Source organism: Trachinotus anak, unplaced genomic scaffold (genome assembly GCF_046630095.1).
Source record: "Trachinotus anak isolate AG129_WGS33_773 ecotype Australia unplaced genomic scaffold, CSIRO_AGI_Tana_v1 ptg000009l, whole genome shotgun sequence".
Taxonomy (NCBI): Eukaryota; Metazoa; Chordata; class Actinopteri; order Carangiformes; family Carangidae; genus Trachinotus; species Trachinotus anak.
The window spans coordinates 3,864,176-3,880,231 of NW_027273860.1; the positions used below are offsets into that span (position 1 = coordinate 3,864,176).

A 16,056-nucleotide genomic window follows, 5' to 3' on the forward strand; every position below is an offset into this window, starting at 1 on the left:
TGTTTTCCAATCAGGATTTAGCAATATTTGAATGTGCTGACAGTGGTGGGTGTTTTTTTGGCACAGTTTTCTCCCAAACTTTAACTGTCATTTTTGCCTATTTCAAGTCACCTTCCTCTCCAAAATGTGTTGTGCTCATTGTCACTTCACTTGGATGTTTGCCCCTCACTGTGCTGTGTGAATTTGTGCAGTTTTACACCAGAGAGCTGTTTTTACATTCATCTGCTAAAGAAGACAGTTTCTGTGTGCTCAGCTTGAGTCTGAGTTCAAAACGTGATGTAGTTTTGTCACAGTTTGGAAAACAATTGTGGTGCAATATGCAGCTTACACATGTATGTGGTGTAAACTCTTAATGCCTCCAGTGTACATTCACTGAGAAGTAGGAGACTTCTTGTATTGTTGTAAACCTTTAAAATGACCAATATTTACATTCACACATTCTGGATTTTCCAGTGATGGAGATAACATAAGTTATTATCCAAAGGAAAGTATTTTTTTAAATATATTTTCTATCTATGTTTGGAGATCTTTAATCATGAAGTAACTGAGAAATGCTTGAATTTGAAACCAGGTTGTCAACAAATCTTTATACTGACTTGCATGACTTCTGCTCTGAACCCGTCACTGTAAGCTATTCAGTTCATCTGACTGGACTGAGGTCCATAACATTTGATCCTCACAGCTGTTTGTCCTATCATCCTAGATAGGATGGAAACATTGTCAAGGTGTAGAGAAATTACTATTTTAACACAGTAAGAAAAAATACAAGTCAACAAACAGCAGAAACACTAGACTATAGTAGACTATAGACCATACATTCAGATCAGCTGCAAGCTTCATACAACACGTGCCTTGTATTTAAAAGTCATCACCATATCTCCTTTCCTCTTGGCTTATAATCTTCTATCCTATTTCTTACCAACTTGCTCTAATCTCATGAGTTTTATCTCCCCTTCCCCCTCCACTTCTTCTCCGGCTCCTCTTTCCTCTCTTGACCTCCAGTGCAGAATACACACCTTCCTCCAGTGTTTCCACAGCATGATTCCACCAGGTGTTGCGCGCAGCTGGTGGATGATACAGAATTGCAGATCCTCACTTGTAAAATCCATCACATTTCTCTCTTGATGATTATCTGCACTCGTACTGCTCAAAAACATACAACCCACTTGTTTTGGAGTGTCTCATGCTGTGGCACAACCTCCCATGGCAAATAATCTCTATCCAGGACATGGCCAAGCAAGCGAGGGAACTGACTATTTTCATTTGAATGTGTGGGAAGAGCAGGAAGGAGAGTGGCAGAGGAAATAAGGCGGAAGTGAGATTTGCACATGAAAAAAGGTCAGTGCTGTGGCAAAGAAATACAGTAGAATATTTCCTTATTTTATATTTACTGTACTCAGAGGCCTGACCGGTCAACTGGTCAAGTGTGAAATGAGAAAACGCAGCCACAAAGGAAACATACAACAAGCATTTACTATTGTGGAGTTCTACGAATTAGATATACTGAGGACAAACAGTGTTATAATGTGTTTCCCTCTCTTTAATTTATTTCCTTTACTTTTTATAATGACACAGTGGAATGCTAACCACCTCAATCACTTTGTTATGCTGGAATAATTACATTTACATTTACACAATTTAGCTGACAGTCTTATCAAGCTTAACTTAAATGCATCCAAATGCAAAAGCGGAGTACACTCAAAGCCGTTTCACATTATATATACATATATATATATATATATTGCTCCTCTACTGGGGCATATATATATATATACTCACCTTCACACCAGTGTGAAGGTCATTGACCTTTAAAGGATAAAGCTGAAGTTATTATATATTTTCTATATAATAGCAGCCAATAATAAGTGGTTGCAGCAGGAGCAGCTCTTTGTGATTGAGAGGAGGTGGGAAGCACTTTAAGAGCAAGAAAAGGAGCATTTATACAAGCACTGACATTGATGAGCCATTGTCATGTACTAACATTTGATATTTTCACTGGTTCATTATTTATTCTTGCCTCTGAAGCAGCATCCAAAGACCTGTTATAAGCTCCTCTGCAAATCAATAACTTAAACAAGGTGCAAACAAAATATTCACTGAAGTTGAAATGAAATATATGTAGGCTATAATGAGTCATCATTATTATAAATTGTAAATGATATTATATTATTTAATATTGTCATTTGTTAAGTGAGATGTCAGACATTTGGTGGTGCACACTTGTCTTTTTCTTGTTATTGTAAATTTTATTTTTTTAGACTATTGTTGAGAATGTTTTGGTATTTGTTCTCCATAGACAGTCAATAGTACAGTTAGAAAGAAAATGAGGGATGGGAGAGAGGGGGTATGATTACATGCAGTGACCCTGGCTCGATTTGAACCTGGGACATTAATTGCTCCTCTACTGGGACAACCTGCAAAACATACAATTTTATTTTGGGTTAATTTGGGTTCTGGAATGTTTGATAGGCATTAGCCATTATTTGTAACATAGCTAATTCACTGACAAAAAAAAGGTTGATAGATTTCAATGCAGATATAATTGTTAGTTGCAGCTTCAGATTTATTCATCATAGAGCTAATTTGGTTGCCGAAAATCAATGATGTGAAGTGTACATCTGCTGTGGGGAACACAACAAAGCACTCAAAACACCTGGGAATTTTATTTAAATACAGAGGTGAAAGAGAGGAAGATAAACACAGTCAGGTGGCTGTAACAGGGCAGGAGGACTGATTAGTTGCTCCTGCATGTGGGGGATCCTGGTCCACAGGCATCAGGTGTCCAGCAGGTCAAGCCCAGTGAGCAGGGAAAAGCAGAGTGGTAGCGCAGCTGGGCTGGCAGGACGACCAGTTTCAAGCTCAGAGACATTTGGGGAAAAGACAAAAGTAAACCGCTGTCAGCAGTCGGGCCGGTGGTGGCTGAATCAGCAGTCTGTGTCTAGCAGCGTGGAAGTTAATGCTCATTTGGCGAGGTGTTATTTCAGTAAACTCTGTTGCACATAAATGATTGATTTGTTTGAAGTAGGAACAAGTAGGTGTTGAATTGATCAAACTGTCTTTTCTTCTATTATGGTTGGTTTCTCTGTGGTTATAGCAGATGTACTGTAAAATAAGTACAATATAAAACAACTGTTGACGACCCTCGAACAAGCTCCAGCGGTTTTGAATGAACTTAATCCATCACACTATGTGTTGAGGTAATCTAGAAATTTCAACAAGTTATCAATCAAGTGCCCAGTGACTGTATCCAAAACTACACGGGGAACAATTCACTGCCTTGCTCCGGCTCTGACAGGCCTGACATGCAGTCAGTACAGGACTAGTTGAATAATTTCGCATTTTCTGACAGAACAAATTGATCTGTGGGAATTTTATTTTTCATTAAAGAGAAGCTTTTGGCATTGAAACAACTACACAAAACAAAACCTTCCAAATGTTACGATGTACACTGTGCAGACAGAACCAGTAGAAAAATGAAATTTTAACTAGACTACAACCTAAAATAACAAGTAAATAAGAATCCCTCCCTTTTATCTTTATCTTTAACAGGTGATTCAAACCTTCAGTGCAAGAGACCAGGATTTCCCAACTTCTGGACAACAGTTCTCCTTCAAATCACCAAAGGAAGATATAAAAAACAACAAGAATTTCACCATCCGGGATTTTGGAAGTAAGTGCTGTTATACTGTGACAACAGCTGTGTTTGGTGCCATGGTGAATCAGTGAAGTGTGATACAGTATAGAGCCTGAAGATATCGCCTCATGACAGTTCATGCAGCTTCATCCTCTAAACCAATGAAACCACAACAAGCTCAGGACTAATTATTTGCCAGTTGAAAAGTTTGCTGCTCTAAGCAATAAGAGTGGCATGTTTCAGGTCTAAAAATAACTTTAACACATGCAGTCAGACGTTGTCTCATGATAAGGGCATATATGACACTCTGAAGTGTGCACTGCCCAAGCCCTTTGAAGTCTAACCAGAAAGACGGTAATGAAAAGTGGGACATGGCAGGATGAGGCCAGGAAAACGAATGCATTCACCATCCTTGACAAGCCCCGGTCCGAACCTCTGATCCAGTTTTACCTTTTGGACACACTGTCTTACGGTTTCCTGACTGCCAGGGGCCCTGCAAGCACACTCTCCAGATACAGAGTGAGATCTGATAGGCAGGGACAGGAAATAAAAACACCATGGGCGCCGCGAACAGGTTCAGCAAGAGAGTGAGAGAGAGAGCACAAGCAACATCGCAGTTGTGCACAACATGCAAGGTGTGCTAAAATGCCTGACCTCCTGTCAAGAAAATGTGCCAGGCTTCGTCAGTGGAACAAACCTAGTTTGACAGGGGTCAGACAGTCTAGCTGTAGCAGACAGAACCGCGCAGGTCCAACCTGACATGTTCCCTCTCTCTCGTATACATTGTCGACCTCTATTCCACTCGCCATCCTCACACCTCCAGCTGTCTTCCCAAGTTGTTCCCTTTGTGTGCTGTTATTTTTTTAAAATCTATTATCTATCATTGCTAATCTGCTGTTTCTCTGAAGTGATGCTGCCTGCACAAAGAGATAACGGAAGTAACAACAGATCCAAATAGCTCTCACAGTGCAGGTGGATGGAAAACGCTCTGCAGTGTTTCAGGCAGTAAATGTACCGGGTGTGGTGGGGCTCTATCAGCTTTTAAAGAAAGCGGAGTAAAATGGCGAGAGCTGTGATAAGCCATGTCTTTGATATGTTGCAGTTTCTCATCACATTCAGACAGGCACATTTACAGAGGATCTCATATCAAACATAAAGAGTTATCAGACATTGAAAAGGTTTATCTTTATGGTACTTGGACCTACAGACTTGTAATGTAGCTCAGAGGACTGTCTCTGACTGATGTGAGGTTATACTGGGTGGAGTATATTCAGTGGCTTTGGTCAGAACACCTATTGAAATCAAGGAACGAGCACTGGAAACTTCTTTTAATCTCAGACTACATATGTTCTAAAGAAATTTCTCCTTGTTCCCCTTCTCGTAGATAACACAGCTGGGATTGTGACAAAGCGAGGTGGCTTTAGACGCCGTTTACAGGAGATCTACTTCCTTCCTGTGGTGATTGAAGATAATGGCTACCCACCTAAGAGCAGCACCGGCACCCTGACCATCCGTGTATGTGGCTGCGAATCTGATGGATCCCTGTTAACCTGCAGCGCAGAGGCCATCTTTCTCCCTGTGGGTCTCAGCACAGGGGCTCTGATAGCCATCCTTCTATGTATCATCATCTTGTTAGGTGAGACCTGTTGTCTCCTGGCTTGTACACATTCTTCATTTTAGCTCAGTATTACTGATAATCATAAAAAAAGACAGGGAACCCCAAACCTAGTTGTTACGTGTCTTGCCTTAGTGCTACAGCTATGATCTTAAAACACAAAATAACCTTACTCAACTCCACCTGGGTATGATTTTTAAGAGTATAAATATATCTTTTAATTTCCATAAATGATGTTAAGTCTCTCAGTAAGCTGTGGTCCCTTGTGACCTAAATGTATCCTTTCTCTGATGGTACTGGTGAAGATATGAGAATTCTTTGGTCTTTCTTTCAATTTTAGTAAAAAAATATCAGCATCAATAACAAATGTGAAATCTTGTGCAAGGGTCCATACTTTCGATCAACAACAGCTACATGTATTTTATGTCTTCCCTGATAAAGTTTTTAAATTTTGATTGGCCTAAAATGTCGTTGGAAGACACTGAGGTAAGTTCATAAATTACTAATCTAAACGGCCAGATCTATATCCGTTCAGCCATTTCTGACAACAACTGATTCCAAACATACTGAGCTGACCATCAGTTTGGCTGGGTGTCTCTCCGGGAAAAGTCGGCATATAATCATATAACCCATATGATTGTGGTCATTCAATGAGACGTTTGAGATTGGAAGGAGGGACGCTTGGCTCTATTAACTAAATCCAATTTGGCTGTCCCATGGCTGCTTCCCAGGCTGCAGCTTTTACATTTCCCACAAGGTCATAGTTGTAAAACTCCTCCTTAATTCCCTGCTATTAATATCCAAACTCATCTGCATAGCAGGGAGAAAGTAAATGTAGGTTTATGGCATCATTTTCTGAATTATGAATGTGGGATGGTCGGTTGTTAAAGTTCCCATTTTACAGTGCAAGTCAAGGGTAGCCATGACCTTTGAATTGAGCTGTATTTACTTTTCTCTATCTCTTTCTATTATATGGCTTAACAGAGAATCATCCATGAAATTGCAACTATGCCTCAACATTAATCCTTTTTCATTCATATTCATGTGAAATATCAGCTTGAGTTTCATTGTTTTCTATGGGAGGGGACATGAAAGCACACAGCTGATTGTGGTGGTGCACTGTGGAGCTGTGTTAGTGTGTTCACTTCATCTGAGAAAAATGTCTTCAAAGCTCCCAGTCAACTTGCACGGTTGCAAGGCTGAGGCTAGTGCCAAAGTGTCATGCTGTCCCTGTGCAGGAAAGTGGCAGAGAAAATCAGAACTCACACTGAGAACATTTCCATACAGCCACTTAGTTCCTGTGTAGGATTTGTCAGGATGACCTAGTTGTAGTAGCTCTCCTGTGCAGAGAAATGATGAGGTAAATTAAACAGACCAGCACAGAGCCTTTCATCTACATTGCTGTTTCTTCTATACTGATATGGATTGGGCGGACCCAGTGACAAGCTGTGTACAACCAGTGTGTCCTACAGTAACTGCCTGTTGTTGAAGTCTTTGTATGTGCCACTGGGGGGAGCTGGCACACTGTCACACTATACACAGGTAGATAAAATCACTTGGGAGTAAAGGAAAGCGGAGAGGAAGTGAGATACAGAGAGGATGAAAGTAAGAGACCTACTCAAGACTTTTTTTTTCACTCTGAATATATTTATTGGATTCTTTCATTTGAATGATTTCAGTTTCATCCTGGCCATTGCTCTTCCTCCTGGATGCAACCGTATATTAAAAACTCAGAGGAAAAAATACATATTTTACTGCATTTTTCACTAAGCAGACAGACAGGGGGACATGGAGGGAGATGGACAGGGGGAGACAAATTGCACTGACAGGAGAAAGAGAGAGAAGGAAATTTATCGTAACATTACGTGTTAGAAATCACACAGTGGTACTGCAGTGCCCAAAATATGCAGAACATCACACAACCTCTGAAAGGATGCGTGCTAAAACAGTAAACTGTCGCTTTGGGTATATTCTCAGTGGTACACTTTTTCAACAGTGTTTACAGCTCCTGTGCTAACTGAGTACATAATGCTGCTAGGGCAATTATTTGCTGTGTGCTATTAAAGCAATTCAAATCCCAGTAGGTATTGATTTGCAGGTCAAAAAATGTCTAGACATCTAGGTGAAAAGCTGGCTAAATTAGTTTGAATTCTTCTTCCAGATATCCAGATTTCATGCTGTATAACTATTGCTTCCACGAGATTTCATTTACTCTGAAGCGGGTCCTAACTTCATGATGGAAATACTGATCATGGGTAACATTTAACCTACAGTAGACAGGACTAAAAGTCTTCAGCCTTGATCAATGGGGCTTTATGTAAAGACCCAGTTATGCTTTGAGCTAATTGCTAATGCCAGCTTGCTAACATACTTACAGTGACATTGACATGTTCAGCATCTTAGTTTAGCTTGTTAACACGCTTGCATTTGCTAATTAGCAGTAAACAGCTGATGCTGATGGAAATGTGATTGGCTTTGAAGGTATTTAGCCATAAGCCAAAGCACTGGCTAAATAGGTTTGCTTTAGATGAAATGTTGAGGGATGACCCAAATGGGGTCATCCCTCAACATTTCATCTGCATTGATATTTCTTCCATATTTGCAGATCATCCTGAGGAGGACATAAGCAATTGTACCAAATTTCATGGCAATCGATCCAATGTTTAACTGCTTAGTAATTAATTGTAAAGACATTTAACACAGAGCCACAAATGGCAACATGATGATGGCACTAGAGGAAATCTCAGGGAATTTTCAAAGTCAGTAAGCTTCATCCTCTTCAGGAATATCTGTACAAAACTGACATTGCCGTCCCTACAGCCATGCAGCTAAAACCTGATGTCTGACATCTAATAAATGTCAACCAAATACCCGTAAACCTTGATATCTTTTGAGCTCCAAACCACCAATACCATGATTACCAAGGTCTCCTCTTTCCTCACAGGTAATGTGCACATAATCTGGGTCTGTTGACAGTTGTCTCACATTTAATTCTCTCAATTTGATCCCCCAGTTATCGTGGTGCTCTATGTGGGCTTGAGACGGCAAAAGAAAAAGGAAACCCTCATGTCATCCAAAGAGGACATCCGGGATAATGTGATCCACTATGATGATGAAGGAGGGGGTGAGGAGGACACGCATGCATTCGACATGGGGACGCTCCGCAATCCCAAGGTTGTCAAAGAGAACCTGTACCGCAGGGACGTCAAACCTGAGCTGAAGAGAGATCCCAGGCCGCCTGCCTCTCAGGACAGCGCCGACATCCGAGACTTCATCAACCAGCGTCTGAAAGAGCACGACGTGGACAACTCAGCCCCTCCCTATGACTCCCTGGCCACGTACGCTTATGAGGGCGACGGCTCTGTGGCCGAGTCGCTCAGCTCCATTGATTCCCTCGCCGTAGACCTCGAGGAGGACTACGATTACCTCAATGACTGGGGGCCCCGCTTTAAGACATTGGCAGGGATATTTGGGGAACAGTCAGAAACTCAGTCGGACTCAACAACCACAGAGAACACACATTGATGTTATTCACAGACTCAAAAAGCAAGTATGTAACAATGTTCTTTTGGTTGGCGACACACAATGTTTCAGCATTGTTTTACCCCGTCCTATCTGTTTATCGTTTTCCAGCTCACTATTTGCTTTTTTATGTGGTACTTTACCATGCTCACTCCCAAATCTGTAAAAGACAAAAAAAAAAAAAAAAAAAAAGCGAGGGAACATAAGGTAACATGATTAGATGAGAAAGCTGCCATTCAATTGTCATTAAATTGAATGTTGTTTCGTCTTACAATTTGTTTCCTCTTCGGGAATACGCATACACACGGAAATGTTGTCATTTCCTACAACATCCTTAAAAGTGCCTCAATATAATTGTTCTCTTTCACTTGCTATTTCATGCCACATATCCAGTGTTGCTCCTTAGACCCTCATAGATCAAGCTGATTCTATCAGCATACGGTACTGTGCTCTGACTGGCCCAGGCATCTACTAAGACCAATGTCAACTCTGTGGGGACGGTGAAGTGGCCTGAGTTCGGCCAAAGATGTTTTGAATGTTATTTATTGTTCTATTTATTTATTGGCTGATTGAGTTTGATTAGATTTTTGTGTATTTAACTATTTATCTCTCAGTCATCAATCTGTATTTTTTATTTTTGGAGACACTCAAATAATTTTGTAATTTATCAAGGCCCACATGAAAATGTATGTTTATGTTAGGTGGGTCATGTGAATAGACTTGTACTAGAGTTGTAAAAAGATAAATTAGGGCTAAATACTGCAGTTCAGTCATGTAATAAACACTGTTTTCTTAAATGAAACCACACTTGGACAAAATCCCTTTCTGTGTGTATTTATTTGGCTCACATTTAATATTAATAGATCACACAAAGTTCTGCACTTTTTTTCATTTGATTAAAATCGTACCACATGTGTTGATACTGGCTGGGATAGTTAGTATGAATGGGCTGTAAGACTGTACACCGAAAAAATGTTTAACAGGAACACAAAGTAGAATTATTGGACATGTATAATGGCACACTGATTCTCCAGACAGAGCAGTTGTAATGACATGTCATTTTAAAGCAGGCAATATGATAAGTTCACAGTGACATAAAATCTCAGTAAAAAAGCTTAAAAATATGCAAAGAACAAGCTCCAATAACTTCCAAAAAAAATTCTTTTCAATCGCCACCTTTCATATTCTTCATATCTACCATCAAATGACAGCGTTTAACTTGCACCTTTTTCCGCCACATCCCACCAACAACACAGAGCAATTTTCCCTGAGGAGAGAACTTGCTTCACATTTGATTGGTTTTCCTCAGACAAAATCAACAAATAAATGCTTTCAGAGTGAGCGTTTCCTGATTCTGCTAAATATTGGCATGCTGAAGAAAGGCAATCAAGAATTACAAAGTCACACAGAGGCTTCAGTTAGATACCGAAATGGCCCCATTTCCCCAGTCATTGAATAGAGTGCCTCAGACCTTTCTTGCCACGGTCTGCTGATGACATAATGGAAGGTCTGGATGAAAGCCAAAGCAGTCAGTGACATACAATACCAATGCAAGTGAAGTGATTCCCCTTTCTGTCTCTCTCTATCACATCCAACAGGTATACCTCAAGGCTGAGCCTCAGTAGGTGTGCAGTGATGTGTTTGAACGGACATTAAAGAATCTATGACCCTTGTGGGCAGCAGAAACAACAGTGACTTTAGTGAACTTCTACACCCTTACCATCAGTTTGTGTTATGATGGAATGTAACTGACAGAGCTGATTAGAGCAGAGATGTAGCAGGTATGAAAGAGAATGTTTTTCAGGAGAAAAAAAAAAAAGACGAAATGTTCGACTACTGCTTCACATTAAAACCATTTAACTGAGTAGTCACAGGAAATGCAATGGTATTTATAGAGAGCAGATAGGTTTGAAACACTGTAGAGAATAATGGAACAAGAAGCAGCAGTCACAGTGAACTGTTAGATGAAGAACTGCAGGCAACAGGCTGCACACCTCCTACTTCTCAGCCAGGTAACCAACTCCTTTCACTCTGCCCTGCTGTTAGCAGACTCATGCCCTGTGCAGTGTGAAAAATACAACACTTTTGGGAAAAAGACCCATTGTTGTCTGACTTCTTTATTAGAAAGACAATAGTTTATTTCCCTGCCCCATTTGCTGTTACCACCAGCAACTTCAGGTGTCACCAAATCAACCAGGACTGAAATCTTCCTCTTTGATGGATCAACAGAAAATTGTTGGCCTTGAGCTTTTCCAATGTGAAGCTTTGCAGTTCTTCTCTATCTCATACCATTATGTACTGAACTGCTTTGTTTTTTTTAGCCATGCAAGCGACCCATTTTGTGAAATCTTGTGAGCTGGCACCAAAATGAATATGAACATTAAGTGTTTCTAGACAATGATTCCAAAAGACGTTGGACATTCCCTGACTTTTCCTCTAGTGCCACCACATGATTGAAATTTGTGGTCGTGAGTAAAATGTCTCAACTACTATTGGATGGGTTAGCATGACATTTGGTACACATTCATGTCCCCCTTATGGCTAAACTGCAAATTGCTTTGGTGATTTTCTGACTTGGCATCTATTGTTCTCATCAGGTCAAATGATCATTTTTTTTCCAATATTTTAATTTATGACTAAATTCCTGCAAAACTAAGGACATTCCCATCAGCCTCTGCTGCACATTGTGTTTAGTTAGTGTAGTTTCTGTTAGTTGCAGCCCTGTGTGAGCATCATTTTGATGAAAACAATCTTTGAAGTGGTAAAACAAGAAATTTGTGATGACTAAACCGTATACTCCCCCCACCCTGCTGCTCTGTGGCGATTCCCAAAACACACCATTTCCACACTACTTATGACTCACCCTGTCTGGTGGCACTAGGCTGCAGAGACAGACCAAACAGAGACATCAGCATTAACGGAGGAATGGTAGGTGTGGGAGTGAAGTGGCTGCCATTCTATGCATAAACATGAGAGAACTGGCACAATATACCCAATAGCTCAGGGGAGAGCAACCATTACAACCGGCCAAGTCAAAAAGAAGTGATGGCATTGATACTGTTTATGTTGGAGCAGGTTCAACCTTCTGTGCCCCAGTGAACAGCACTGTCCAATCTCATTGTTCAGTCTCCTCTCTAGCCGTTTTACTGCCAGTGCTCCACTATGAGTGGAGAGACTCAATAAAATCAAAATGTCCCCTTCCTTGCAAGTCATTCATCAATAGTTTTATCACAACAAGAAGCTTCATTTGCCACAGGAAAGGTGAAGCAAACATGTCCCTACATTTGCCTTTGCATTGTAGGAAAACATCACGATTTACCGAGCTTACAAATTATGACAATATTGTTTGGTTGTGAACCAATGTGTTTACAGCATTCAATTTCAAAGTCATACAAGTCTGTGCAAGCATAGCTGTCATGATTCAACAAAGATGGGTTGTCACAGCGCCTTTGGAATAAACTCTATTGTTAAAAGGCACTGAACAATTTGTTTCTGAAATAAATGAATGCACACTGTCACCACTCTCAAGACCACTCTCTCTTATTACTTTTCAGTTTGCTATGGAAATACGACTCAGTTTCCAATGAACCCCTGTATTATGCTGCAGTAAGGATTATGGTGCTGATACATATGGGTGCTTTAATTAATACCAGCCACTTTGTATTATTCTGAGAGTGTTAATGCATATGGAAATAAAGCTGTCACCAATGCTGCTGAGTGCTCTCTTAGCTGACAGGAATGTGTGATCTTAGCTGCATGTATTCATGGCCACAACCTTTGTCAACTCTGCTAATTATGCAGAAGCTGCAGTGACTACCCTTGAGTGTGGTATGTAGGTAGTCATCACTCTCTAAGAACATGTTTACTGAGTGTTAAGCAATAATTGCTTGCATGGGCAATTTACACACAGTTCCCAGTTTATTAGATACACTTAGGTAGTGTAAATCTAATGCAATTCAATAGAAAAATTCATCAAGCAATTATATTTTAATGAAGCTTAAAATGCTGACTTTTTCTTGATACTGTCAAGTGATGGGGTCGATCACAAGATCACAATTGGTGTTAAATTTTGCTTTGCAATACAATTAGGTCAAGAGGGGTGAAAATGACACCATTTTTCACCATGATTCAAAACCACCAATGCCACCATAAAGTCTAGGTGCATTTATAGCTCATATACTTGGAAATCACAACTGTGAGAAAACAACCCTATCCCTGGTATTTCACTGGAGACGGGGTTTAAAAGACCAGGGTGAAAAAGTCTGCCACTGAATAAAAAGCATTGTGTTTTTCTTTTATTACATCAAAATTAAGTTGCAAAGTAAATTCTTTATATCCATCCTCAACTTTTTAAATTCCATGTGTGAAAAATTCTCAATTAGTCTCTGATAGTGTCTTTATTTTCCACCTGGTTGCTGTTTGCCATGTCAAACACTGACTGTATTACACTAATTTACATTACATTACATTCAATGAGAAATTGCAAGGAAACACCACAACAGTAAAATCCAAACATCAGACCCAAACTGAGCAACTGAGCACATGCTTTAGTCATGGGGACCAGAAAGGCTGTCCTCTTGGAAAAAAAAAAATCTTATAGCGACCCATAGTTATGATTTATTGTCAGGTGACCTCTAATTATGACAGGAAAGGAGGAAGTCAGATGACATCGTAAAAAGATCAATGAAGTCCACATTAGGAGAACACACGAGGCCATTGTTCAATTCCCATGTAACCTAGGTCAATTGCTGTGTCCCAATTCAGGGGCTGCATCCTTTGGGGGCTGCATTTGAAGACAGATTGCATCACCCCGGTAAACTAAGTGACAGAATTGTGACTATGCCACAACGTTAACAAGGCTGTTAATTGTGTACTTAACATTTCCTAAAATGCAGTACATCTTCCTACAGCACTTATTATTTACTTATCCTGAAAAGCACATTGTAGAACTAATAGTTTAATCGTGCATTAAAAAAAAACAAAACAAAGAATGTTTACTGAGAAAAAGAAAAAGAAAAAGAAAAAGAGTTCAGTAAAGCAGGCAAGAAAAGCAACTTTCACATACAGAGGCAGGACAAGGAGCTTTTCACCAGGAAAAAGAAACAATACAAAACAGGAAAGAGGAAAATAAACAAAACAGAATTAAGTATGTAAAATAAATATTACTCTCACAACAAAATGTGACAGATAAAAAGTGGAAAGTGCTGATGTGATATTTTGCAATTCAACAAGCTACATACACAAGTGTGTTCTACGTCACATTTTGAGCTTCACCTCAATCGTCCCCGGCTCTTCCGTAGTCCTGGATATTGCCGCTTCAGGCGATAAACTGCAAGAGTGGAAACAGATGCATTAAACATTAAATGCCACAATAACTCAGCATGCAGCTTGTACCATACACCAGCTCTCACCCTCTTCCTCTCCTCTCTCTCTCTTATGCTTTAAAGAAGGCAGTGACCTACAATATAAACTAAAAAAAAAAAAAAAAAAGACTACGTCTGCACTACTGCAGGTCAATGTGGTACGCAGCACAAACTAAGATGTTGAATTTCTCCTGTGACGTATGACGTGAACATGGTTAACTCAAAGATAGAATTAAAGAGTTGAGGCATTTACTGAGGACCTCTTCAGGTCTCAAAAGCATTATTGCCATGGCCAATAACTGTTGAGAGTTTGACAGAGTGCCACAAATATTAGCATAATAGCAAAAAGAAATTTATGCCACTTTGTATGTTATTTATTCTACTTCTTCTGAAATGAAGATGTTCCTAAAACACACTGTTGTTGTTCCTCAAGAACTACAACAGAAAAAATATTACTCAAATGGTAGAAGATACAAGATTCAACACACTAAGGCTCCATGTGGAAAAAATGTTTTGTATTGATACACATTTAATTTTCTGACTCAGGAAATGTAACTAACAGCAGCAAATAATCGTCTCTTAGTCACCATTGTGTTTGCCAGTTCATTAACTGAGAGGAATCATCTTCTCTGTTTACCACTCAGTGAGCTCAGGAGCATATGTTCTGTGCTCTGTTCAAACTTAACATGTAGAGTGCACATGGCTCGATCTCACCCCTCTTACTCATCCAATCGGCTGCTTGTGTGCCTTAGTACCACCAACAGACACAGACCATTTCCTACGCAGTAGCTCCCAAGGGACTGTGCTATTTTTAAAGCCAATACAAAAACAGGTTGAGCTGCCTGCCGAGATACAAACGTGCTTGCTATTAGTAAGCCAAATACTACAAAGGTGTTATCTTAAAGAATACTGGGGATTCTCTTTCTGCTGTTGACTCTTTCTTCCTAGGCTGCCTTCAACACATTTATGAAAATACTTTTGTACTTTTTTTATTTTGCTAGAGGGAAGTACTATAGCTGGTTGCCTCTCTGTAAAACCCTGAAAAGCCTTGATAAAGTAAAGGATTACACATTTAGCATGCTTGAAGCAGTTTATTCCAACTTTTTAGACTAGTCTGTTCTGTGCACAGGGCACCAGAGAACAGCTCCAAGATGATTCAAAATACAGCTCTCAGGTCTCCTCCAGTGGCAGTGGTGGTTGTGGTATTTAAGTGCAAATTGTGTGAACAAACTATAGCAAGCCAACCCAAAATGCAAGGTTCCACAGCTATAAAAAGGCAGATGCGGATATCCAGTAGGCAGCACTTACTCATGCGTAGAAAATGAACCGAGGGCAAACCACAGCTTTGACTGCTGTGAACACCGGTTTGTTTTGCTATCTGTGTTGAAGGTTTGTGTGTGAACTCTTGTTACCGCAGCACCCAATTTGGATCTGGGTCTACTGAGAGTGAAAGCTGCAAGAGTATTGAATTTAGCCGAGCATCCCTGGCTTAAGCTTTCTTCGATGCACTGCTGGTACAGTAAACGATTGAATGTGGAGGAACCCTGATTCCTTGAAAAGATTTGACCACAGATCTGTGAAATTGAGCAGATTACTGATTAACACCAGAAAGCTCTCAGAGAGTGCATACCTCTGCCAAGGCTGCACAATCCTCTAAATCTGTTATTTTAATAAAACTCCCTGGGAATATTGGGATTTGTGGCTTATTCAAGAAATGATAGACTTTGATACAATTTTGTTTCTATTTTGCAAATTGCAAAAAGATGCATTTTGGGTTAAAAGAGATGAGCCCAAAACTTTATGAACTAAAGCCCACAAATATCAGAAGCAGCCATTATGACTTCAATTTATTTGGTGGTCCATGTCACTGAACTTTAAGTTATGAACACATGCAAATGCAACATATTATTAATAATCCTTTC

The 16,056-nt window shown here is 39.9% G+C and overlaps 1 protein-coding gene across 2 annotated transcripts in view; it reads left to right on the forward strand.

Annotated features, from left to right (window-relative positions):
- Positions 1 to 12,286, forward strand: part of LOC139625048 (cadherin-12-like) — a 93,180-nt gene extending 80,894 nt beyond the window's left edge. For both annotated transcript variants that reach the window (XM_071484632.1, XM_071484633.1), the window contains 3 exons: positions 3,550 to 3,670; positions 5,019 to 5,270; positions 8,263 to 12,286. In XM_071484632.1, coding sequence (XP_071340733.1) covers positions 3,550 to 3,670; positions 5,019 to 5,270; positions 8,263 to 8,774 — 885 coding nt within the window. In that variant the 3' untranslated portion in view covers positions 8,775 to 12,286. The remainder of the gene's footprint in view (positions 1 to 3,549; positions 3,671 to 5,018; positions 5,271 to 8,262) is intronic.
- The last annotated feature ends 3,770 nt before the right edge of the window (positions 12,287 to 16,056 follow it).